The 25,328-nt window shown below is 33.8% G+C and overlaps 1 protein-coding gene across 2 annotated transcripts in view; it reads right to left on the reverse strand.

The window, feature by feature from the left end:
- Positions 1–25,328, reverse strand: part of HECTD2 (HECT domain E3 ubiquitin protein ligase 2) — a 77,520-nt gene that overhangs the window by 22,635 nt on the left and 29,557 nt on the right. Inside the window, exons 3-13 of one of the 2 annotated variants that reach the window (XM_057531238.1) lie at positions 17,749–17,826; positions 17,256–17,394; positions 16,087–16,189; positions 15,581–15,670; positions 12,633–12,697; positions 10,576–10,621; positions 8,726–8,835; positions 7,157–7,305; positions 6,451–6,574; positions 3,967–4,063; positions 774–881 (exon numbers count right to left, since the gene is read on the reverse strand). In XM_057531238.1, coding sequence (XP_057387221.1) covers positions 774–881; positions 3,967–4,063; positions 6,451–6,574; positions 7,157–7,305; positions 8,726–8,835; positions 10,576–10,621; positions 12,633–12,697; positions 15,581–15,670; positions 16,087–16,189; positions 17,256–17,394; positions 17,749–17,826 — 1,109 coding nt within the window. The remainder of the gene's footprint in view (positions 1–773; positions 882–3,966; positions 4,064–6,450; positions 6,575–7,156; positions 7,306–8,725; positions 8,836–10,575; positions 10,622–12,632; positions 12,698–15,580; positions 15,671–16,086; positions 16,190–17,255; positions 17,395–17,748; positions 17,827–25,328) is intronic. The other variant, XM_057531239.1, reaches the window with a different exon arrangement.

Here is a 25,328-nt window from a genome sequence, read left to right on the forward strand (position 1 = left end):
TAACTTTTTAAATTTTGGAATATGTATTATCTTATTTACAATGTCACAAAACTCCATCCATCCATCCATTCATCTCCCAACACTGTATTAGCCAGGTGTGGTAATGTTTGTTGTAGAGATCAAGGAACAGAATTAGAGAGGTCAGGTAGCTTGCCCAAGGTTACTGTCTCCCAGCACCATATTGTCTCCAAGATTTTAATTTAGCAGAATACAGTACAAAGTAGTTCATTTCCTTTTAACTTGCCTTCAACGCTAAACTTTAAAAAAATCACATAACTAAATCAAATATTATCTTATAATAGCCACATGAAGATCTGGCTAAAGAACTGTACATGCATGAAGCTCTACAATACATATACATACAATCAAAGTATGTTTGACCCTAAATAGACCCAGGATATCCTTGTAGATCAGACTTCTAGATGAGTAATCTGAGGTCTGGAGAAGTTAAAATGACTTGTTACACACCCAACCAGTTAACAAAGGTGGTCTAGAATCTAAGTTATATATTCAGAAACATACATTTAAGTGTTCTATATGAAATTCTTTTCTGAAAATTTAACAACAAGCCACTAATAAACATATAAAAATGAACATAAGGTTTAATTGTGAATACAGAACTGTTTTAAACTATGGTATCAAAATATAAGCAAGCATACTAGTGGCATACAGAAACAAAAGATAGCTTACTAAGATTTTAGTAATAAGCCATATTATCAAATTTATTTAAAGCTGTAATCAAATAATACTATTCTGGAATAAATGATCGATACCTCATCAAGAGAATCGCTGACCAGATGTGTCCGCCTTACTTTCATATTTAGAAATAACATATTCATATCAGGTCTCTGTCTTCGAGATACTTTATCCACCAGACTTTGCTAATTAAAAAAGAAAGCAAACATTTTCATTTATACTTAAACTATAATCTCATTTAAAACATTTAAACACTTCAGTAAAAATCACTTATATTCTTCTCTTTGCCATCTCTCATAAACAATTTCATAAACTCGATTATACAAATTTTGATTTATGAAAATGCCCTACAATTATTTCATTTGGGGACAATGATAACCGAAGGGGATCCAAAATGGAGGACCTAAAATAATTCATCTTCTTTAGTAAAATAATGTTACATTACTGTTTCCGTATGTCTCATCTCTTAAATAGCCAAGTTTTCTGTTTAGTAAACACAAACAAAGCGGGAACATTGGAAACAAGGTATATACTTCTGATGATAAACTTGGCTTAAGCTTTTTTAGATGCTGGATTTACTCTAAAAGCACAATTAGTCTACTTTTAGAAAGTAATTTTCAACATATTTCAGAAACCATTAACAATGTTCATATCCTTTGTCCCAGTAATTCCACTTCTGGGAATTCTAAACACAGAAAATATTTTATACAGTGAGATGTTCATCACAGCATTATCCATAAGAGCAAAACTTTAGAAATATCTTAAGTATGTATCTCTCTAATGGAATATAATACAGCTATCAAAAATGATGGTCATAAAAACTATGTAAATAACATGGAAAATGTTTAGGGAATATACAACTGAAAAAAAAGCAGGGAAACAAAATTGTATACACAATATTGTTTCAACTCTGCTGCCTTTTGAAGATAATATAGGTAAAAACTATCAAAAGAAAATTTCCTGAAATGTTAACAATAGTTATGCTTGAGTGATGGAAATATGGATGATTTAAAAAAGGAATATATAAATATCATGCTTGTATATTTATCTAAATCTTTTTCAGACTACCTCATCCTCTTTGGTAGCAAAAAAAATGAATTATTGTACAGATTAACGATGAACATTTCAGACATTTTAAATACAGGCAGCAATTTGCTTACTAGGTAAAATTTTAATACCCCAAATCTATATAAGGCTACTTTCATGATTTTGTAGATTATATAATAACACACTAATTCAGAGCCCTTCCTCATCTCTCCAATATTCAATTCTAAAGGCTTTTAGTAGTTTTTATTCCTTCTCTGTGTCCTCTCTTTTGTGCTCAAAGAGATCTATATTTCCAGGATAGTATGCTGTGTCATGGACCTGTTTTCCAACCCTTTACTATCTTCTGTTCCCAGTCTAGCTCCTGGGAAGCTGTCACGCTGGAAATAGCCAACACACAAACTCAAATTAGGATGCTAATGGAAGACAAGGCTTAGTGGCTACTCCTCCCATAAGGAATTCATATTGAATAGAAAGTGTTTCAAATAAAAGAAATAACCAACAATGGTAGAATTTTAGACATAGTCTGATGAGGGAGTTATTTTTAGGCTGGGGAATCTCTTTTGCAACTTTAAAGTATACTATATAAGCTCTTGCTTGCATTAACTACTTATAAGGCTGTCCTTGTGTCAAACTAGTTACCAGTCATTAATTCCAAGTGGTATGGCAGTTTACAAGTTAAAATGCTGGGAAACACCCATAACCGATAATGCCACTTGACTCTTCAATCGCTACTCATTTGTGCCCATGCCCTGTGGAAGATAGCCTGGGACACAGTCTACAGCTGCCACTCTCCTTTTAATTGGAAGAAAAGTTAAAAGAAGATTACTTAATATTTTAAGTGTGAGTGACACAGCAGAAGACTGCTCAGAGGAACTTAGATAAACTTCTAGCTCTTTGGAATTTTTCCTTATAAATATAAAAAAATCATAGCCCAAGGTTAAAAAAAAAAGCACTAAAAAGGCACATGAAATTGCATAAATGCAACTAACCGAAAACGTCAAAATGACTAGCTATGTAGACTAATCTTTGAGCCAATATCTACCCAAGATTAAGTAATAATTCTGGTGCTAAATATACCTGTTGAAATCTACTTTTCAGCAGGGTAATGTGGCTATGTTACTCCTTTGGTACACATAGGCAATAACATTTCTTGTAATATTCCAATACTCAGCGTAAACTGACTCTGGGATGTCACTAGTCACTCAAATCTTTCGTCCCGCTCTGTGACAGGAAAAAATACTCACCTTCTGGTGAATTACTGAAGAATAAACAATTCTTATTTTTATGGTATTTTGAAGTATTACAATTTATGCATTAGGATTCTTTTTATATTCTTGGACAAGACACAGAAATCATTTCCTTTTACTCTATGGGTCTGTCTTGGGTCTCTTTATTTTAAGAAGACTACAGCCAAACCTTCCCTCTAAGTTTTAAAGTTGCAAGTAATCACAAAAGCAGATTGCAAGTCACAAAAGCAGATATTCAAAATATATGAGCATTTAAATGTATAGTCTAGAGCTCTAACCTAAAAAAAAAAAAGCTCAATCAATCTGATATATATTAGATAAAGTACCTAACTTTACTGTGCTGTGCTGAAACCATGGTAGGCTGTGGACAGGCCAGGCCCAGAGAATGAACTTCATCCTGCTCCATTAATTTGTCTAAAGCCACCCTGACTGCTACCCCAGTTTCAATGGGCCTCCATGCATTTTGGCTCCCTAAGGATCATTAAACATCTCTCACCTTCTTTGGACACATTTTCTCAGTTTTTCAAGACTATACTTTTTGTCACATTTTCTAATTTTTCAGTTGTTTCTATTTGACTTTCATAAAATCTAGAAAATGTGTCAGTGGTTTGAGCGGTTTGCTCTTAAGGACACTCCTTTCCTTGTCCTCACTGTAGTTCTTTCTCACCAGTGCTCTGCTAGTGACCCTGGAGGATGTTATCTACAAAATGATGCCCAACAAGTTCCTAGTACTTTGGATCTGTGAGAGGCATTTAATCTCCATGCTATATTTATAATATAATGAGAAGTTGATGAGGGGTATCTTTTCCCCATATCATGAACAGGTTTAAGTACTTTTTAAGGGAGTATGATATGAATTTTACTTTTAACATTTCCTGATTATGCTAGAACAATTCACAAGACATTTGACTTATTTGTTAAATTATTTACTATATATTGATTATAGTCAGCATAAATGTTTTCATAGCTGGCTTACCCTTGCGATGCTTATCATCTGTTGTTCTGAGTCTCTTTGAATAATGATTTTTTTTGCAGCTATAGAAATAACGAATGGGTACTGACAGAAGGAAAACCTGCTCAACAAGTGAAAACAGAAAAAGCAAAATGGTGTATTTTTAGCAAAATTATACTAAGGGAATCTAAGCTACCCCTTCTAACAATATTAAACATTACTTTTGTATTGTGTTTTACCATTCACAAAATGATTTTATGTGCATCATTTCTTTGAATCCCCACAGCCCTGTGAAGTACGCTCCATTATTAGATGTGCAGTGAGTGCCTTTATTCTCTAGAGGAAGCTACACCTAATGTTCTGAAATATGTGCTAACAGCTTATATTGTTTGTACAAATAATTTCAGTTTAGATAGTCACTTGTATATCATTACCTGGGAAAAATATGGGCAACAGCAGAACCAGGAGGCAGAAGTGTTGATGAAGGATTTAGGACAGAAAATTCATGTGCAGAAATTAATGTAAGAATCCATTACTATATGGATATTTCTGATGCGTGAGCTTCAGAAATGAGGAAATCTAGCAATAACTGTGGTAGGAAAAGTAGTAAATTTAAGAGCAATAAAATAAAAGTTAGAAAAAGGTGTGTTGCTTTAGCACTATATTTAATGATGTAGTAATATGAAATGGTATGTATTTGTAAAAACACAACATAGGATCAAAAGTTATGAAAATAACTTCTTTCCTGGGTCAGAGCTCATTCTATGTTATATAAAAGAGCCACAAACCACACAGAGAAATGCACTTAGAGAGAACTAGGATCGTAGCAATGACACTTCAGGAGTTAAGACTCCCACCAGAAGTGGCTGTAATGAATCCATCAGTTACAGTTGGAATGCGCTGAGGACGGTCAAGCAGTGCATCTGTGACCACTGGTGCAATACAGGGATTATGAGGAAAAAGGAAATAGCCCTAGTGTGAACTGAAAATGAAATGGCTTTCCCCTTGGAATGAAACTGTTAAAAAGCAGTAAGAAAACTGTTCAGTATTAACGTGTAATAATTTTGAATCACTAAGTGCTAACTAGAAATTTGGAAATTAAAAGAAGTGCAATGAACTTAGTAGGATAATGTTGGTCTTATATACTTTAAAACAGTGCGTCTCAGCCTTTCCCTAGTCACGGCACATAGACAAACCATACTATGTGTATGACACACTGAGATAAACAGATGAGGCTGCCCATGGCCAGACATGTGACTTGCCCTGGGGCTCTGGTCCCCCTCTAGGTCCAGGCTGGCTTCCCAAGGGCTGAAGGGATCATAGAGTCAAACCTCTGTTAACTCATTTTTGGTACAACAACACTATGGTACAGTGTTTAGAGGAGCTCTGCATTGAAAGATGTCACTGAAATATGCACAATAACTCTCAGAATTGTACTGTGGTTTTGTCTACGACATTACCATTACATCAAAGTGTAAAATAAACTTTGTCAAGAAAACATCCATCAGACCGACCAAGGTCCCCAGAAACGGAATTCTTAGTTCAGGTGTGGACTGAGATACGTCCAGAAAGCTAGTCTATGTTTTAGGTCAATTCTGGTAGAAAGGGTCCCTGGGAGCTTGAACCAACTTATGAAGTAACCTGGGGTTTTAGATTACTTATATCCACATCCTATTTCTTAGTCAGTCTCCTTTAGAATAATGCATTCTGCAGGATATCTTGTGGTCTGGGAATAAATTAAGTCTGGGATAGTCTTGCTGGTTTAATCCAAAATGTAAATGTGAATATAAGGTGCAGGGTAATAAAGAATTCGGCCAAGTGTTTCCAAAATCTATTATACTACTGTAATAAATCATTTCTGGTAAAGCCATTTCTCCGTAACATCCATTCTTTTAATACTGTGTATAAAGGACAAACACTTCATCCACAGAAAAAGGGAGAAAAAGAGTGAATGTATGTGTGTACGTGCACACATGTGTGATCACTGTGATAGATCAGGCACCGGCACACTATGGCCCATACAGCCTACAACCTAGGCTTGTGAATAAAGCTTTTGGGACACAGACACACCCCTTCAATTACATATTTTCTAAGGCTGTTTTTCGTGCTATAATGGTAGACCAGAGACTGTATAGCCCAAAGAGCCAGAAACATTTATAATCCTGTACTTTGCAGAAAAAGTTTGTTGACCTCTGTGCTAGGTGATGGCACATAGAATAAGAAGATATAAGAAACTGCATACTAAGATAGAACTTTTCCCTTCTTAAAAAGATGCTACTAATCAAGCCAAAACCATATTAACATAACTGTAAATTCAAAATGTAATAGAAAAAGAAAATGCTTTAAGAAATATAATGATATTTCAAGGCTGGATATCTAAACTACATTTATAAGTTCATACGCAAAGGTATGTGTATACTTAAATTTATTTACACAAACTTAAAAGCCAGTCATTATTTTGAATAGTATTTTATTTAGGTGAGTAATCAGATGAGCTTTTGATCATACCTGTGAGAATTTCCAAAGCTCTGCCAGGTGTGGTATTCTTCCATGAGATCAATATGATCCAATGTAGAATTATAGAAATCAGTATAAGGAATAAGGGGAGGATGAACCAAATTGTTTGCAGTATCTGTAAAGATAAATTCTAACATAATGATCTTTCCTAACATGTGCATGATTCATTCTAATAATAGGAAGAACATTTTAATGCCCACCAGAAAGCCTTTATCTAGAAATTCCTATTTTAAGCAATTGCAGTGCCAAACGAAAAGGTAGTTTTAAAATTGTGGTCAAAATGCAGCCAATAATTTCTTGCTTTAAAAAAAAAAACTTGAATGGTGGGCATTATAATAGTATAATAAAGGGAGTATGCAGATGGCCAGCTATGCATCCTATTTCCCCATCAGGGTGTTCTAGGGGTCGGCAGGAATGAATGGAAGTTCTTGTATTCTTAGGAATCACTACTTAGCAGGTCATATGCAGTTGATAGCCATAAAACAGAATATTGCCCAATAAAATGCATAAAGCTTTTTCATGCTTATATATTAATTGTGAAATCCATTAGCAAAATAGAAAATAAATCACTACAACTCTTCTCCTCAAAGGAATGGTTTAAGATGTAAGAATGCCTCTACAGTATTTTGAGATCCTTATGGAAATGTCCTTATATTTAACAAAAGAAAAGCAAAGATGATTGAATAATAAAACCTACTAAGTAAAGCCAACACTTTAGATGCTGATGGGATCCACCAGGAACACTTTGATATAGGTGGAAATTCTTCAGGCTTTGCAGGAAACAGGCGTAAAGAAATAAACTGCAGCAATCTCTCTACCAATTGTTTGAACCTCTTCTGGGATAATCTGGTAAAGATTTTGAAATAATTCCAATCAAAATTCACATTTTCTACTTTGGCAATATATTTGTTAGAGATCAAAGTTCATCCTTTATACATAAAATTTTAGACTATTCCTCCAAATTCTATTTCTTAAATTGCCAAAAATTTGAAAAGATGCAAAATCTTACCTCGAATATCATTTCTTAAATAAGAAACAAACACCAAAATTACTATAAAGTTAGCATTAAACATTTCACTATTAAGGCTTTTAGTAGTCAGTCAATCCTCATTCGCAGACTTTGTATTTGCAAATTCACCCATTCCCTACAATTTAATTCTAATCCCCAAATCAATAATTGTGGCGCTTTCATGGTCATTTCATGGCTGTGCAAAGAGTGGCAAAAAATGGGAGTTGCTTATGCTGAGGCTCAACAAGGCCACACTCTGCCTTCTTGTTTTAGCTCTCATACTGCAAACAAGTGTCCTTTATGCAGTCTACTTGGGGTCATGTTTTTCCAATTCTTGTGCTTTTTGTTAGCGATTCTGCTGTTTTAAAACGGCCCCTAACTGTAGTGCTAAAGTTCTGTCTAGTGTTCCTAAGTAAAGAAGGATGTGATGTGCTTTATGGAGAAGGTACTTATGTCAGATAAAATTTGCTCAGACATGAGTTATGGTGCTGTTGGCCGTGAGTTCAATGTTAATAAAACAAAAATTTATATCAAATAGGTGTCTTTAAATAGCAATACAGATGAAGCAAGGTTATGTACTGATTGGTTGATAAAAATGTTGTGACCAAAGGCTCGCAGGAAGCTAACCCTGTATTTCACTGTTCACCAATTCAGTGTTCCCAGTAGCTTTATAGAACATAACTATTGTTAATAATAAGAATTGACCGTATTTAAAATTCATTTTGGGAATATTTAGCTTCTTTAACTTTTATTAGTCATGGGGAAAAGTAATTGTTAATGTAAGTATTGTTCTGTGGAAAAAAAGTACTGTACTTTTATAAATTGATATTGATGGCTAGTATGTTTTACAATGATTTTTTAGGTAAGGAAAATGCATTGTGTAAATAATGGTAAAATTTATTGATAGGAAATAAAATGACACAAATTAAAATAGTAATGTATGAGCAAATCCAGTCACCATCTTTGAGATATATGAAAAATCAATGATAGGAATGTGCTGTATAAAATGCAAAAGCAGTGGACAGAAATTCAACAACAGCTGGCACAAGGAAAACGGTTACTTACATACAAAACAGATCTTTAATGTATCCTCTATGTAGTACTAAAGAATATGCTTATAATTGGCTTCTGAAGTACTGTGAATTATAAGTATCATTTCTCAAGACCTGAAAACATTTAATATATTTTCTTATAAAGTTACTAACAAACTTAAAACTTTAAGATTATAAAAGTTCTTAATATCATAGAATAATTTACTTTTTAAACCAGTGAACTAGGAAATGATGGTCAGCTTCCACTAAGGTAGCTATCTGTCGTAGCAAGTGAGCATAGATGACATATGTAGATGTGTTATTAAATTGAGGATTCTGAAAAAGATATTAAAGATAATTGCGTTAAAATTTTGTTAACATGTAAAAGGAAAGACACTATGCTTAATGAGCTAAGTGGCGAATTCAGAAAACTAAATTTGAGATTATGAAATACTAGGTGAAATCCTTGAAAACAAGAATCTATTTGTTTAATTATTTAATTAACAGAGACTTGGATTTCCACTATGGTCCAGTGGTTTTGGAATTAAGACAGATCTGGGTCTGAGGGCTAATTCTACCACTTACTACTATATGCCCTTAGGAATGTTCCTTAAACTTTGATTCTCAACTTCCTCATCTGAAAAATGGGAATGATAATATCTATCTTGGAGGTTGTTTTGAGTATGAAAAAAAACTGTATGTAAAGCACGTAGCTCACTGCCTGGTATAAATGGTGGCAATCACTACTATCCAATTAAACAAAAACCTGGTTCTTCCTTGATTAAAAAAAAAAAGAGGAGAGAGAATGCTAGAAAAATAAAAGCTGGTAATGAAACTTTTGCCATTGTGAAATGAGTTATTTGCATATTTCACAAAGAACAAGGGGAGAACCACATAATAGCTTTGGAGAACTTTTAAGCGTTAGAGTAGAGCTTGTAAACCAAGCAAAACCTCTAGTTATATGTCCAAAATCTAAAACTCCATCACAATGTACATTTCAGAGCTCCATGGGAAAAATGAGTATTATTGAACAATAAACCAAAATTGTAAAAAAATAAAAGAGCACCATGTGTTTTTCAAAATTGACTTATGGTCAGGATGGTTCAAAATGAGGGAGTGACCCCAGATGATAAACTCATCAAGTGATAGCTCATAAGAACAAGATGTCATGAGCAGAGCTTACTGCTGACCAATACACTCACTTAAAAATTTGAGCTTCATGTTGTCACTTTCTAGCTTTTACTATTCTCCACGTATATTTCCTCTTTTTTCTAGTTTTGTCTTTCTCCTCTTACCTCTTTACTTCCCTTCCTCTCCTGACATCCCTCAACTACCTCTTATCTATTTCCCCTTTTTTTGTTTCCTCTCTCTTCCTTCTTCTACCCCTATCTTCCATATTTCCTTTTATTGGACATAATATTGAACTAAACATCCTATCTTGTTTAATATAATTTTTTCTTATCTTTAAATGGGATAATAATTTATATGAATACCTTTGGTAAATTGTAAAGAATAATACAAACATAGTATGCTAGCTATGGGAATAACGTACTTCTCAAAAAATTATAAAAACTAAAATTGCTTTTCGTTTGGACCTTATTTTTTTTTTTTGTACCAATGAATCTGTATCTCTCAAGAAGAAAAAGTTCATCATCTTTGCTTTAGCAAATATAAACAACCACTTTGATTTTTCCATTAGAATTCTAGTTTAAACATTTATTGAAAATACACAGAAAAGTTAGAAACCCACTAATTGGGAAATAAAAGAAAGTTTTGGAGTCCCTTAAAAAACTAGTTACAAGAAAGGAAGTTGACTGGAGGAGGAAAAGTGCTTCCATTCTGTTTGTTCCAGAATCCCACAGCAGGAAGGCAAGTTAAAATATTAATCCTGGAGATAATTTAGCCTTCCATTGTTTATTTGTTATAGCTTTAATTCTCTGGTTACAAGTAATTATAATCTAAAAAAGTATCAAAAATGTTGCTCAAAATAATACTTAGTATTTGATATCATTTCACTTACACATGCATAGATTGAGATATGAATTACACACTTCAACTATGTTTTTGCTTTCTTACCTGTAAAAGTATAAAATATGCTCTAAGATCATCTTTTGTTCGTGGACTGAAACAGAAATAATTGTAATCGATTAGAGATGAATGCTTAATCTTATAGTATCTAATAAAAAATTATCAATGTTTCTGTGAGAATTGACTTGATAAAAGCCAAAAACTAGACTTAAACCTGAAAACATAAATCATTGCCCAAAGTGTACTAGATGATCTTTACAAGATATAAAGCCATATCATCTGAAATATAAATATATAACATATGTATTACATTTTGAAATTGATATATATACACATGTATATATATAATTTTTAAATTAGTAGTAATATTTCTCTGTGGAAGAATTATCTTGACTGAATAATGATTTAAATTATTTAGGTTTAAATAAAATCTAAACTATTTCTTTCTATACTATTCTACATAATTGTCAGATTATTTTCTCAATAGGACTACTATTTTGTTTTAGAAATTATATTTGAAAACATTTTAAAAAGCTCAAAGCAATTTATAAATATTAAAATTCCTGGTGATAGGAGAGTCCGTTTTTTTTTTTTCTTCCCATTTTATAGCTGTACCATGAAAATTTCCATTTTCCTGTTCTATGTACTAGTATTTTAGTACAGTATACAGTTCTGGGTACAGAAATTGTAGTTAAGATCACAGGCTCTTTTGCCAGACAGCCTGGGTTCTAATTCTGACTCAGGCACTTACTGTGTTAACTTGGGCAATTTACTTCTCTGTAAATTAGTTTCCTCAAATGTGAAATGAAACTAATCATATTACCTATTTCACAGGATTGTAGTGAAGATTCAATGAGAAATACATGCAAAATCGTTTGAAAGGTGCCTAGCCCATAGTAAATAGTCAATAAACTGTAGATCTTGTTGTCGTTACTATAAATCCAAAATAAAACAAGATTTTGGGGGTAAAGACCACATGATCCTTTGATAAGTAAGTCGCATCAAATTCTTTTAATCTGTCTCCGGCACACATTTGAGGAGCAGGGGTTAGAAAGCCGTGTGAGCATGCTTGGAGGGAATTGAGGTCCCAGCAGTTTCGGACCACTGGACTTCCCCACTCCCCTAAGTGTTCATTTTACATTCCAAATTTTCCTCTTCATTTTCAATGAAGCATTATGTATTCAACCAGAAACATAAAATTCAAGGAAAATGCAAAAGTATTACTAGAATGATAAACTAGGAAAATACTGTTAAGTTAAAAATCACATGAAAAATACAGTATGTTTTCAATTGTTTTAAAAAGACGACTAGAAAAAAACTGCAAAATGTTACATTTTTACTTTTTTATACTACCTTGACTTTTCTCAATTTTCTATAAAAACCACAAGTTTCTTTGAAAATTGGAACAATGTTATTAAAATATACAGGGTACATTTAGCATTATATTTAAGAACTCTAGTTTGGTATTTTCAAATTGGGCTTAATATAAACATTTAAATTATAATTTAATGGTATTATTTGGCTTTAATAGAAGCTATCATTTAAATTATAATGTTAAGTAACACCAATTTAAATCATATGTACTTTTAAAAGTATATTTTTGTGTTCTGCATATTCACAGTTCAAAACATTATCAGTTACACTGTCCATCATTCCTCACATAACAATTCAATATTTAGTTCCAGGAAAAAAATATTTCAGTAGCTAAATTTACGTTTCCTTATACTAGAAATAAGAAAAATTTTGCTCTGCTACCAGAAAGCCCAAGGCTAAATTTAACGCCTATATTATTTCATTCTAGGTGACTCATTTAACTACCCATCCTATTTTTGTAAAGCACATATATCTGTACATGACAGATCTTATATACAATTTTAAAGAATTCACAGATCCTCTGAAGCTCACCTGTGGACTGTCCTGAGAAGTCATAAGTCTCAAGTTAAAAAGCTCTGTTATAAATGGTTTATAATTTCATTCTGATCTATGTTTTTATTGTAGCAACTAAAATCTTTTCTGAGAGTAAAACACATACGTATATATTAAAGACGGATGAGCTGTGTATATTAATCATCTATACTGATTAGCCAAATATTAGTTGTACTTACCCTTTCCATTCTCGTAACAGGCTGTTAATGATTCCCTTTAATACTGTCTTCTGAATGTCTTGAGGCTGTAGGCAAAAGAAAATCACGAAATAATTAGGATTAGCTATTTAGGTGACTTTTATATGTTAATTATATTTACAGATCTGTTTCAATAGTTAAAACCAGACTTGATGACCAAGGACTACCACTTAACGGTAGTCTCAGTTTCACATCTGAGAGATTATAATGAGAATGCTCCCTGGCGCACTGTACAACCTGCACAAACATACATGGTGGCTGTTTGATGACTACCATCAGTTTTATATAACAGTGAAGACAGAAAAAGAAAAACAATTTCACTTTCTCTGGATTGACAGGATAAAATCATGAACATAAGTCTAAGAATAGCATGTTTAACAATATAAAATGACTGCATACGTTTTGGACATATTTAGTCCTACCATGTTATAATTAGCAGTTAAGCCCACAATTCATTATTAAGTACAACCAAATTATGTTCAGTAAAAAAATAACACGATAAAGATTTTTTGTTATAGGATCTGAAAAAGGTACTAAATAACATTTTTTTATAGTTTAATAATTCAAATACTAAAAAAACTTAATTACTACCAAACATGTCCCATAAGAATGAATGAAAACACATCTAGATGGTGCTTTTAGCGTATAAGAAGTAATGACTAAAACCTTCATTAACTAGAAGCTCCAAACAGTCATTAAAATTTCTCTGTCATGTTGTTATATGAAAGGTGCAAACGTCAAGAAAACAAGCATATATCATGGATTTATTTAAAAAAAAACACAATCATCACTTCTAAGACATGTCTGTCAGCACACATTCAGCCTAGCACCTTTCTTAATATACTTATTTAATACATCATTCCTTTCTCCTCCTCTGCTTGCAGTGACCCTTCACACCCAGAAGGCAAACAGCACCCCAGAGCAATGGAAGGCTGCAGGAGAAAAATCACACAAATGTGCTGACTAGACACACTGAGTTTATGTCACAAATCTCAAAAGGACACTCAACACCACTGACAGTCCTTCAACATTTCCCTAGTTCATCTACTTCCCTGCTCTCCATGACAACTATTTCAAACCTTTTTCTCATTCCTCAAACTTCCAACACCTCCTTCCCATCATCACTCTCAGCTCTGATCTTGCCACACACTTTAGAGAGAAAACAGATGCACCCAAATGAGGACAGATTCATCTTGCCACTATTATTCTAATCATTTACCTGCACTACAACTGACCAAGCCCAACCCCCTCACTTGAGCCCTATGCTCCATCCTCTCTCATCTTGTCAAGGACCTGGTTATTCAGTTTCCTTCTATCTCCCCCATATCATCCATTTCTTCCACACTACTAGGTCGTTCCCATCAGTAGAACACTACATCCTAATACCATCTGCACGGATGTGTCTCTACATTTCCATGCTTCTCCACCCTGATCTATGCCCTAAGAGGCTGACTACTAAGGACTACATCAACCAGACTCCTTTGCCTTTTTTGGCCTTCTGGTTGGATTCAGCCATAGGGAACACTGACAGAAGAGGGAAGAGAGGAAAGTTGGGGTATTTATTCCCTCAACGCCCTCTCTGCAAGGTCACCATGGGCTGGCTATGCCCCTCATCTCCTGTAAGACAGCCCTCTCTCTGACAGCTTACCTCCAGATTCACTCTACTGTACTACTCCCGAGGGCCTCCCTTGTTCTGCTAACACTTTTGTAAACAGTCCTCTCCAGGTTGCCAATTAGAGTGTGTCATCTGTTTCCTGCCAGGACCCTGCCTAATATATTGCTCATGTTAAAAACCTTTCATGTGGACCCATGTACTCTTTCAGCTAACCCTTCATTTCTCTGCTTCCCTTCACAGCAAAACTCTCCAAGAGCTGTCTGTATTCACTATCTCTACTTCCTCTCCTCTCATGGTCCCTTCAACCCATTCCAAGTAGGCTTTGTTTCCACAACTCCACGGAAACGGCTCTTATTAAAGTCAGTCATCAATTATTCACCTTATCAAAGACAGTGCTCAATTCTCTGTCCAAATCTTACTGAATCTCTCAGCAGCATTTGACAAGATTAATTATTACCTCCTTGAAACACCTTTTTTCTCTCTGCTGATGGCTGAGCCCTATCCATCTAATTAAATGGCAATACCATCCACTCAGTTTCCTTCTTCCCTCAAGTCCCATATCCAATCCACAGAAGTATGTTTAGCTCTGTTCTATAATATACCCAGAGTCTGAATATGCCTCACTAGTTCCACTGCCAAAACCCTAGGCCAAACACTGACCCTCGTTTAGGTTTCGGCAATGCCTTCCTAACTCCTTTCTCTTGCCCCACTATAGACCATCCTCCACATAACATCCAGAGAGATCTTTCTAAACTATAAATCATGTCCGTCATCCCTCTGTTCCCGGCTTAAAATCTTTCAATGACTTTCAATTATAATTACAATGAAAATTCAAACTCACATGGCCATAGAGAGCCCCCAGATCAGGAGAATCAACATATCCTGGAGCTTGTTAGAAACACAAATTTTGGGGCTCTATCTTAGACCTACTGAATACTGAGAAGCCTTTTCTGTTTCTGATACATGCTAACATTTGAGAACCACTGATCTACAGATTCAATGTAATTCCAATACAACCAAATAATTTACCTCCTTTTGCTGAGTCAGTAGAGCATGATTTTTATCTTAGCAAGCCTTTCTAAGTAAGGACTGAACGTAAAAGTATTTTCTACTGAATTTTCATTTAATTAGAAAAATATAAGAATAAAATAATCCAACCCTCTGAGAATTTCAACTAAATTTACCAAAAATTATACCAGAGTTTCTCATGTAATTATGTTACAAGGTGAGTTTTACAATATTTGTGTGGCTGCTTTTAAAATACAGAAGAGTCAAACAATCATGCTATTTGCATGTGTTCATAAATAATACTTACAGTATTAAGTAAGGCATCATATACAGCATTCACAAATTTAGCATTAATCCCAGAGTCTTCGATAGTATTAAACGAGGCAGAGGCATCTTTCTGCAAATTCAATTAAAGAACCAAGTGTACATAACATTTTAAGAACTAATCTAAGTAATATTTGAACCATAACTATTCCTTCATAATTTCTAATATTCTTAGTATGATGATAAAAAAGGACTGTTTGGGCAAAATTGCTAAAAATAAAAATAAATATATAAGGGTTATTTTAATAACTTTCTTTTTTAAAACTGAAAGAATGGAGTCAAACAACATTAGTACAAATAAAAACAATCTTTAAGATATCACTTAAGTAATATTTATTTGTGATACATACAACTTCAGAATTAATAACTATTTATGTTTGCTTAAACAGCTGCTTAAGCCAATACTGGGTAGAAAAAGAGGGTAATTTATAGTATCTTTTTTTGGAAAATTTAAACTAAAATTGAAAAATGTGCTTTATGTATTATTACCTTAAATGCAGCATTTAGTTCTGGGAAAGAATCAAACATTGTAAGATAAAAATCATGTACTGTTTTCCAATCTCCTGATGACTTAGCTTTTTCTACATCTTCCCTAAAATAAAAACATTTATTAGCCATAACAGATAAAAATGTTATTCAGATAAAATAGCATTAATTCTTTATAGATAAATGTCACCCAACATGCAACTTGAAATAATGAAGCTGAATACAGAAATATGTTCCAGTTAATGTAAAGGTATCTTATGAATTTATAATTCTTAATTGGATTAAGATATTAATCCAGCTTCAACTTCCCCATTTATTTGTTTTTTAAAAAGTTCATTTTTGACATGTTCCTTACAATTATCACTCTTCCTTTCCTTCACTTCATAGCCAAATTTCTTGACAGATTTTGTTTACATTCTGTCCCTACTTTCTCATTCCCACTTAGTCCTTCAAGTGTCCATTTGGGTTTTTTTAGTAGTTTTTACTACTAACACGGTTTTTATGATTTATATGTCACATAGTAGATGAAATCTCATTTTTTAAAAAGGACATGTTCTATTATTTTATTACCACCTTTACCTCCTCTTGCCTGTTTTTTTTTTTTTTTAATTAATTAATTTATTTATTTTTGGCTGTGTTGGGTCTTTGTTGCTGCACATGGGCCTTCTCTAGTTGCGGTGAGCGGGGGCTACTCTCTAGTTGTGGCAAGCGGGGGCCACTCTTCATCGCGGTGCGCGGGCCTCTCACTGTTGCGGCCTCTCTTGTTGTGGGGCACAGGCTCCAGACGCGCAGGCTCAGTAGTTGTGGCTCACGGGCCTAGTTGCTCCGCAGCATGTGTGATCTTCCCAGACCAGGGCTCGAACCCGTGTCCCCTGCATTGGCAGGCAGATTCTTAACCACTGCGCCACCAGGGAAGTCTCTCTTGCCTGTTTTGACTCATTTTCTCTTATTTAGTGTCTTTTGCTGCAACATTATCTATCCCTTACTGGTTAATTATATGTTTGTTTTCACCTTCAACTTGAGACGTCTAGTCTTTTGTGTCTTCACTCTTGGCTAATACCTTATAATGAGCCACAAGTTCAATTAATTTTTCACACAAAAATATTAAATTAGGTAAAGGGCTGACATGCAGATGACTATGTGCCTACGTGTAACAGTGAGCCAAAACTTACAGAAAGTCTTTCATAGTTTTGGGCTGAACGGGAAGGATGGACTCTGGAAGAACTGGGGTCTTCATTTCAGATGATAAAGCATCTATAGAGATGCGCTGTTTCTGTCTAACATCAAGGCAAATTGGTGGTAGGTCTCTCACTGTGAAGGATAAAAAAGCTTTCAATGTAAGTAATCATAAAATTTTTCCAAATTATAAAGTGCCAGGCTAACTCAACATGAACAGAAAACAACGGATTATTTTGTATTGCATTCCCTTGGGATCATATAACAGAAAAACCCAGCACACTGAAGGGCACTTACTGGAGGGTCTGTTGCCACCTACCCAACTTCACCCATAGCAGATAAATTAGGCTGTATCTGACATTAAAAGTTATCTATAGATACAATACAGAGTTTTTCTTTCATCTCCTCCCTTCCCATAAATTTTCTTTCAGGGATTATTTCAGTGAGACTAGATGTTTTTAGTGTTTATTAGCTTTTGAATACACTTGCCCCTTGAATGATGTGGAGTTTGGGCACCGATCCCCCACGTAACTTTACAGTTGGCCCTCCACATCTGCGGTTCAGCATCTGCGGATTCAACCAAACACAGATTCTGTAGTACTATACTATGTATTTATTGAAATTTATTGAAAAAATCAGCACGTAAGTGGACCCACCCAATTCAAAGCCATGTTGTTCAAGGGTCAATTGTGTATGTAAATCATTTATTTACATTCTCTGTAATTCTTTATTGGAGTTTTAGCATTTTATCATCAATTTGCATGAACATTTTATGTATTTTTCTTTTTTTCCAAATATCCGCCAGTTCATCATTTGCCTTTTTGTTGCATTTTATAACCTTATAATTGTAAAATAAAACAAACACAGAAAAATCTCACAAAACAAATGTATGGCTTAATGAATTACTATAAGGCAAAACACCTCTGAAACCACTAACCAGTCAAGGAATAGTGCTACCAGCCCCTTCTTGTTCTGCCTATTCTAATTTTAATTTCTCTCAGTTTCTTTTTATCTCTTTCCTCATTTCTTTTTAAAATTTTAAATATTTCCTTCTTCTCATCTTCTAGTTCTCTTAAGGCATTATCTGTTACATTTGTTTGCTTTTGTGTTCCTTCTAGTTTATTTCTAAAATTAAAAAAAAATCTAATTATTTCCTTTATTGTCACCTCATTTTTCATTTTTTGCAATTCTGATTTATGGCATTCTTTCAAGTGTCATATCATTTTAATGAACTTTAGCTCATTTTGACATAGTATTTTATCTATTTTTGTGGGCATGTGTATCTGATGTGCTCCCATTGTTCAAGTGGCTGTTATTCTGCTTCTTATTCTTTTTTATTACAATACAATTTTGTAATTAAAAATTATAGAATTTGACCTTGTTTCTTTTCTGTAGCCAATTTTATTTGAAATTAATCTTCCCAAACTTTCAGAAGGAGGTGTAGCTCCCCCTTTTTTTGTTTTTATGTAGAACTCAAATACATGGTAGCTTCTTTCTGGGCTTTCCAGGCCCTGTTTCCCTCCTCCACTTTTATTCAGGTGATCTCTGTCCTTAATCTTTATTCCTAGTGCTGCTCAAATTTGATTCTAATCTCAGAATGTGCCCCCCCCGCCCCCCGGCCTGGAAGGGATCCCTAGTTTGGAGAATTCACAGGGGTTACCTGCTCCCTTCAGATCTCAGCATGGGCCCTCTGCATTCACCTGCTCTTGGCAAAACCCCTCCCAGTTTCAGCTTTTGTTCTCAAACTGGGCTCCTGAGCTTTCCAATGAATACCTGTTGCTTATTCTTAAGCTCTCTTGTTCTCAGGTCCATCAAACAACCCAGATGCTTTCTTCTGCTTACACCATGGAGATCTTCTGATTTTGGTGATCTGTCCTGCTTTCTTTTGGGGCTTATGGGAACATTTTATGAGCTAATTCTGTGGTAAATGATGACCATGGTGTTTAATTCTGCTATACAGGTGGTGTGCATGTTTCACTGGGGATTCAGGGAGATTAAAAAACAGTGCTGCTTCTGCTGCTACCTTCACAAAATCTTTTTGCCTTTTAATTTTATTTCTGAAAACAGAAAAGTATTTAAATAATACTTGTATTAGTTAATTTTATCAACCTATTCCTTTAGCATTTTTTATGATTAGTAAGCGAAGCCTTCCCTCTCTAGAGATCAGATAACCATGTATCTATTTTACTTTGTTTTCTTCATTATAGTACTTGTGAAGGATACACTTACCACATTGCCTGGCAAACAGTAAATGCTCAATAAATGTTCTCTATCATTTCTAGAATTTATTTTATTATATGAGGTAATACAATATAAAATATAAGTATTTTTTCCTAAATGGCCCATTTCAGAATATCGTTTATGAAAGTATGTCATTGCACAATGTTTTTTGATACTCTTATCATATATTAAGTTCTTTTATATACTGGGGTCTATTATTGGGCTATGCATATGATTCCACTGACCTGTTTATTATTGTACCAAACAATTTCAATTACTATAGTTTAATAATATCTATCAATACCTGGTAAGGCAGTAGGCTTGGTGAGAGATGGTTGGTGGCTGGGGCCAGAGCGGTGGTAGTAGAACTGATGAGAAATGGTTGGATTTGTGACATATTCTGCTTATAGAATTAATAGGATATGCTGTTGGAAGGTATACTGGCAGAAAGGTAGAAATGCCAGAATCTGTTAAAAGAAAGACGAGCCAAAGATGACTGATAATTTAGCCTGACCAACTGAGTGAACGGTGAGACCATTTACTGAAATGGAGAACACTAGAACACTAGAGAAAGTTTTTTTTGGCAGGGGGCAGTGGGGTTGGGGGAGGGGTCAAAAGTTTTCTTTTGGCCCCATTAAAGGTAAGATGCTCATGAGACATCCAAATGCAGATGTTGAGTAGATATGAATCTTGAGTTCAGGGGAGTTGTGAAGGTTTATAGCTCACAGTTAAAATGCTCGATTAATGAGATTCCCAAGGAGAGTGTAAATAGAGAAGAAGCCTGAGAACTGAGTTCTGGGGACCGAGCCCTGGCGCAATCCAACACTGGAAGCTAATTAATTCTCCCTCTTTTATTTCAGAGTGAAAATATTAAAGGCTTGACTTTTATTTTGAATACAGCTCTAGCCTTATCTCATAATTCATCATGCAGTATTCTCATAGTTGCTATTTTCTAAACCTATAAGTTCAGTTTTAATTTTTTTAATGTAGAAATTAAAGAATCTATTTAAAACTTTTTTTCAGCCAGTATGCTTAAATTTCTATTATTAATTCTAGTTTTGTGCCATTGCGGTCAAGGAATATAAACTTAACAATTCCTCATATGAACAATTTATTGAAAACAACTCTGTCCATATATTATGAAATTTTGTTTTTTAAAAAATTTATATTCTATTTGAAGGGGACAAAGTGAGTTAACTACAGCAAACATCATAATTAATGGAGAAATATTACAAACATTCTCTTTTAAATAAGGACTGGAATAACATGGGAATAAAGGTACTATCAGCACATTTATTCAACACTGTGCTGGAGGTCCTAGCGTGTATAAAGACAGAAAAGAGATTTTAAAGACTCAGAATTAGAAAGGAAGATAAAACACTGTCGTTTTCAAATGATTTGATTATAAACACAGACAAATCCAAAAGAATCTACAATTAGAAATAATAGAGGAGTTTAGCAAGGTGGATGGATTAAAAAAAATCAATATATAAGTCAACTGCATTTGTAAACACCAGCAACAAACAACTAGAAAATGCAATTTTTAAAAATTTGTAGAACTATTAAAAATTAAGTACTAATAAATAAGTTGTAAATCTCTGTAGAGAAAATACTAAAACTTTGTTGAGAGATTGAAAAAAAGATCTAAACAAATAGAAAGCAATACTATGTTTATGGCTAGAAATGCTGACCATCATAAAGAAGACAATTTTTCTTAATTGTTCTTCAGATTCAATGCAATTCAATAAAAATCCCAGCAATATTTTGGAACTTGCTGATTCTAAAAGTCATAGAACTGATTCTAAAAGTCATATGGAAGATCAAGTGCACAAGAATAGCTAAAGCATTTCTAAAGAAACACGAGTAAGAAGTGGGGACCTTGCTCTACCAGATATCAAAAATTTTGAGCTTATAGTAACTAAGGAAGTGTTTTATTGACACAGGATTAGATAAGTTGACCAGTGGACTAGAGAACCTAGAATCATATCCATCCACACATGAAAGTTCAATATATGAAATATACAGCAGATCATTGGAAGAAAGAAAGGATTTGAAAATATGGTTAACCACATGGGGAAAAAACAAAGTTGGATTCCTATCTCATACCTTAAAAACTAGGAATAGGAAAATCCTTCTGATTTGGGGACAGAGAAAAGTTTCTTTAAGAGAAACTAAAAAGTGCAACTATAAAAAAACAGACATTTTTGACTACGTTAAAATTAAAAACTTCTGATCATCAAAGATATCTTGAATTAAAAATATAAGTTACAAGTTGGAGGGAAAATCTGAAACACATACAACAAAGGATGAGCACCAAGAATAGAGAGATATTTCCTAGAAATCATTGAGAAAAAGAGAAATAACCCAATAGAATAATGTGTAGAAGAATCAAACAGGCATTCTAGAGAAAGAAACACATATACCATACACACATCAAAAGACGTTCAGTCTTATTAGTGATTAAGAAAATGCAAATAAAGAACATGAGCCACAATCTTATATCCACTCAACCGGCAAGAATTAAAAAGTATGATCATGTTAGAGAGGATGTAGATTAATTTGATATTTCATGTATTGCTGGCAGGAGTATTAACTTCCACAAACACTTTAAAAAACTGAAAAGCAGTTTGGCATTATCTTATAAAGACAACCATTTCCAGCAATTCACTCCTAAACAAATGTCCAAGAGTAATTTTGCATAAGTATATCAGAAGACATATACAAGAATATTCACAAAAGTATTGTTTCAGGAAAAAAAATTCTGAAAATAATCCAATTATCCATTACTCAGAGAATTGAATACATTGTGGTATATTTAGACAACACAGTATTTACACAGCATTCAGTGGAAATAAACTATGACACTGTAATATGTTATATTATACTATATTATACTATTTCATATCCCTATTATTAAAATAAAGCAACCAATAGAGCTCTGCATGGACCAAGGTCAGTGTCATGAACCAGAATTGTGATTAATCAAATTCTGTACATCTGAGGATCAAAAAACTGTTTTTCCCTAAACTTCTAGAGTTACCATACTTAATTTTATAATTAAACTTTTAAAATTTTGAGATAACTGTAGAATCCCATGTAGTTGTAAGAAATAATACAGAGATATCCCATGTACCCCTAACACAGACAGTCAGATATAGAACATTTCATCACCGTGTTGCCCTCACGGTGCCCTTTACAGCCACACCTACTTCCCCCTGCCTCCACCTCGCTTAATCCCTGGCAACCACTAATCTGTTCTTTCATTTCTACAATGTTGTCATTTCAAAAGTGCTATATAAACAGAATCACATATATGTAACCTTTTGGGATTGGCTTTCTTTTACTCAGCATAATTCTCCAGAGATTCATCCAGGTTGTTGCATGTATGAACAGTTTATTCCTTTTCATTGCTGAGCAGTAATCCATGGCATGGGTGTACTACAGCTTATTTAACCATTCACCCATTGAAGGACATCTGTTTGGAGTTACTATGAATAAAGCTGCTATAAACATTCGTGTATAGGTTCTTGGGTGAACTTTCATTTCTCTGAGATAAATGCCCAGGAGGGCAATTGCTGGGTTAAATGGTCATTGCATGTTTAGTTTTTTAAGAAGAGCTGGAGGAATCATGTTCCCTGACTTCAGACTATACTACAAAGTTACAGTAATAACAGTATGGTACTGGCACAAAAACAGACACATAGATCAATGGAACAGGATAGAGAGCCCAGAAATAAACCCACACACTTATGGTCAATTAATCTACAACAAAGGAGGTAAGAATATACAATGGAGAAAAGACAGTCTCTTCACTAAGTGGTGCTGGGAAAACTGGGAAAGCTAAATGTAGAAGAATGAAATTGGAACATTCTCTAACACCATATACAAAAATAAACTCAAAATGGATTAAAGACCTAAGTATAAGACTGGATACTGTAAAACTCCTAGAGGAGAACATAGGCAGAACACTCTCTGACATAAATCACAGCAATATTTCTTTGGGTCTGTCTCCTAGAGTAATGGAAATAAAACCAAAAATAAACAAATGGGACCTAAAAGCTTAAACACTTTTGCACAGCAAAGGAAACCATAATATGAAAAGACAACCTATGAAATGGGAGAAAATATTTGAAAGCAATGCGACTGACAAGGGATTAATTTCCAAAATATACAAACAGCTCACACAGTTTAATATCAAAAAAACAAACAACCCAATCAAAAAATGGGCAGAAGACCTAAATAGACATTTCTCCAAAGAAGCCACACAGATGGACAACAGACACATGAAAAGATGCTCAGTATCACTAATTACTAGAGAAATGCAAATTAAAATCACAGTGAGGTATCACCTCACACCACTCAGAATGGCCATCACCAAAAAGTCAGATTTTACAATTTTTTCCTTTTATGAATTGTGCTTTTGGTGTCAAGACTAAGAACTCTTTTCTAGCCCTAGATCCTGAAGATTGTCTCCTATTGTTTTGGTTTTTTCCCCTGTTTTATAGTTTTACATTTAAGTCAGTTATCCATTTTCAGTTAATATTTGTATAAGGTGTGAGATCTGGGTCGATATTTATACATGTCCAATTACTCCAGTACCAACTGTTGAAAAGGCTATCTTTCTTCTATTGAATTGTTTTCGCTCCTTTGTCAAATTGTAACTGGGCATATTTACATGGGTCTATTTCTGGGCTCTCTATTCTATTCCACTGATCCCTGTATTTATCCCTCCACTAATACCTCACAGTCTTGATTACTTGTAGCTATACAGTAAACCTTGAAATCAGGTAGACTGATTTCTCCCACTTTATTCTTTTTCAAAATTGTTTTTGTTTTTCTAGTTCCTCTGCCCTTCCACATAAATTTGAGAATAATCTTGTCTATAGCTGCTAAAAAAAAAAAAAAAGAAAAGAAAAGGTTTACGGGATTTTGATACAAATTATGTTAAATTTGTATATCAATTTGGGAAGAATTGGCATCTTTACTACATCGAGTTTTCCCATCCCTGAACACAGTATGTCTCTCCACTTACTTAAGTCTTTTAAAATTTCTTTCATTAGCAATGTGTAATTCTTAGCATATAAGTCTTGTAATGCTTGCTAGATTTATACTTAAGTATTTTATTTTTTAATGTGATTATAAATGATATATATTTTAAATTTCACTGTACATGTATTTATTGTTAACACAAACACAATTGGTTTTTGTATGTTATATCCTTCAACTTACTAAACTCATCTATTAGTCCTAGGAGTTTTGTTGTTGATTTCTTGGGATTTTTTTAATGTAGATAATCATGTCATCTGCAAATAGGGACAGTTTTATTTCTTACTTTCTGATCTGGATGTCTCTTCTTTTTCTTGCCTTATTTTGCTGACTAGAACTTCCAATGCTATGTTGAATAAGGGTGGTGAGAACAGACATTTTTTTGCATTGTTCCCAATCTTAAAAGGAGAAAGCATTTAGTCTTTCACCACTAAGTAAAATGTTAGCTGTACATTTTTTATAGATGCTCTTTACCAAGTTAAGGAAGATCTCCTCTATTCCTATTTTTTGAGACTTTCTTGATTTTTTTTTTTTTTTACCATGAGTGGGTGTTGAATTTTGTCAAATGCTTTTGATATAATCACGTGATTTGTATTATTAGACTGTTAATATAGTAAATTACATTGATTGATTTTCAAATATGGAAACAGTTTGCATTTCTGGAATAAACTCCACTTGATCATGGTGTATAATTGTTTTTATATATTGCTGAATTCTATTTGCTAACATTTTGTTAAAGATTGGTCTATAATTTTTTTTTTTTTTACTATGTTTGTTTGGTTTTGGTGTTGGAGTAACATTAG

The sequence above is a fragment of the Balaenoptera acutorostrata genome, chromosome 16 (assembly GCF_949987535.1).
Source record: "Balaenoptera acutorostrata chromosome 16, mBalAcu1.1, whole genome shotgun sequence".
Taxonomy (NCBI): domain Eukaryota; kingdom Metazoa; phylum Chordata; class Mammalia; order Artiodactyla; family Balaenopteridae; genus Balaenoptera; species Balaenoptera acutorostrata.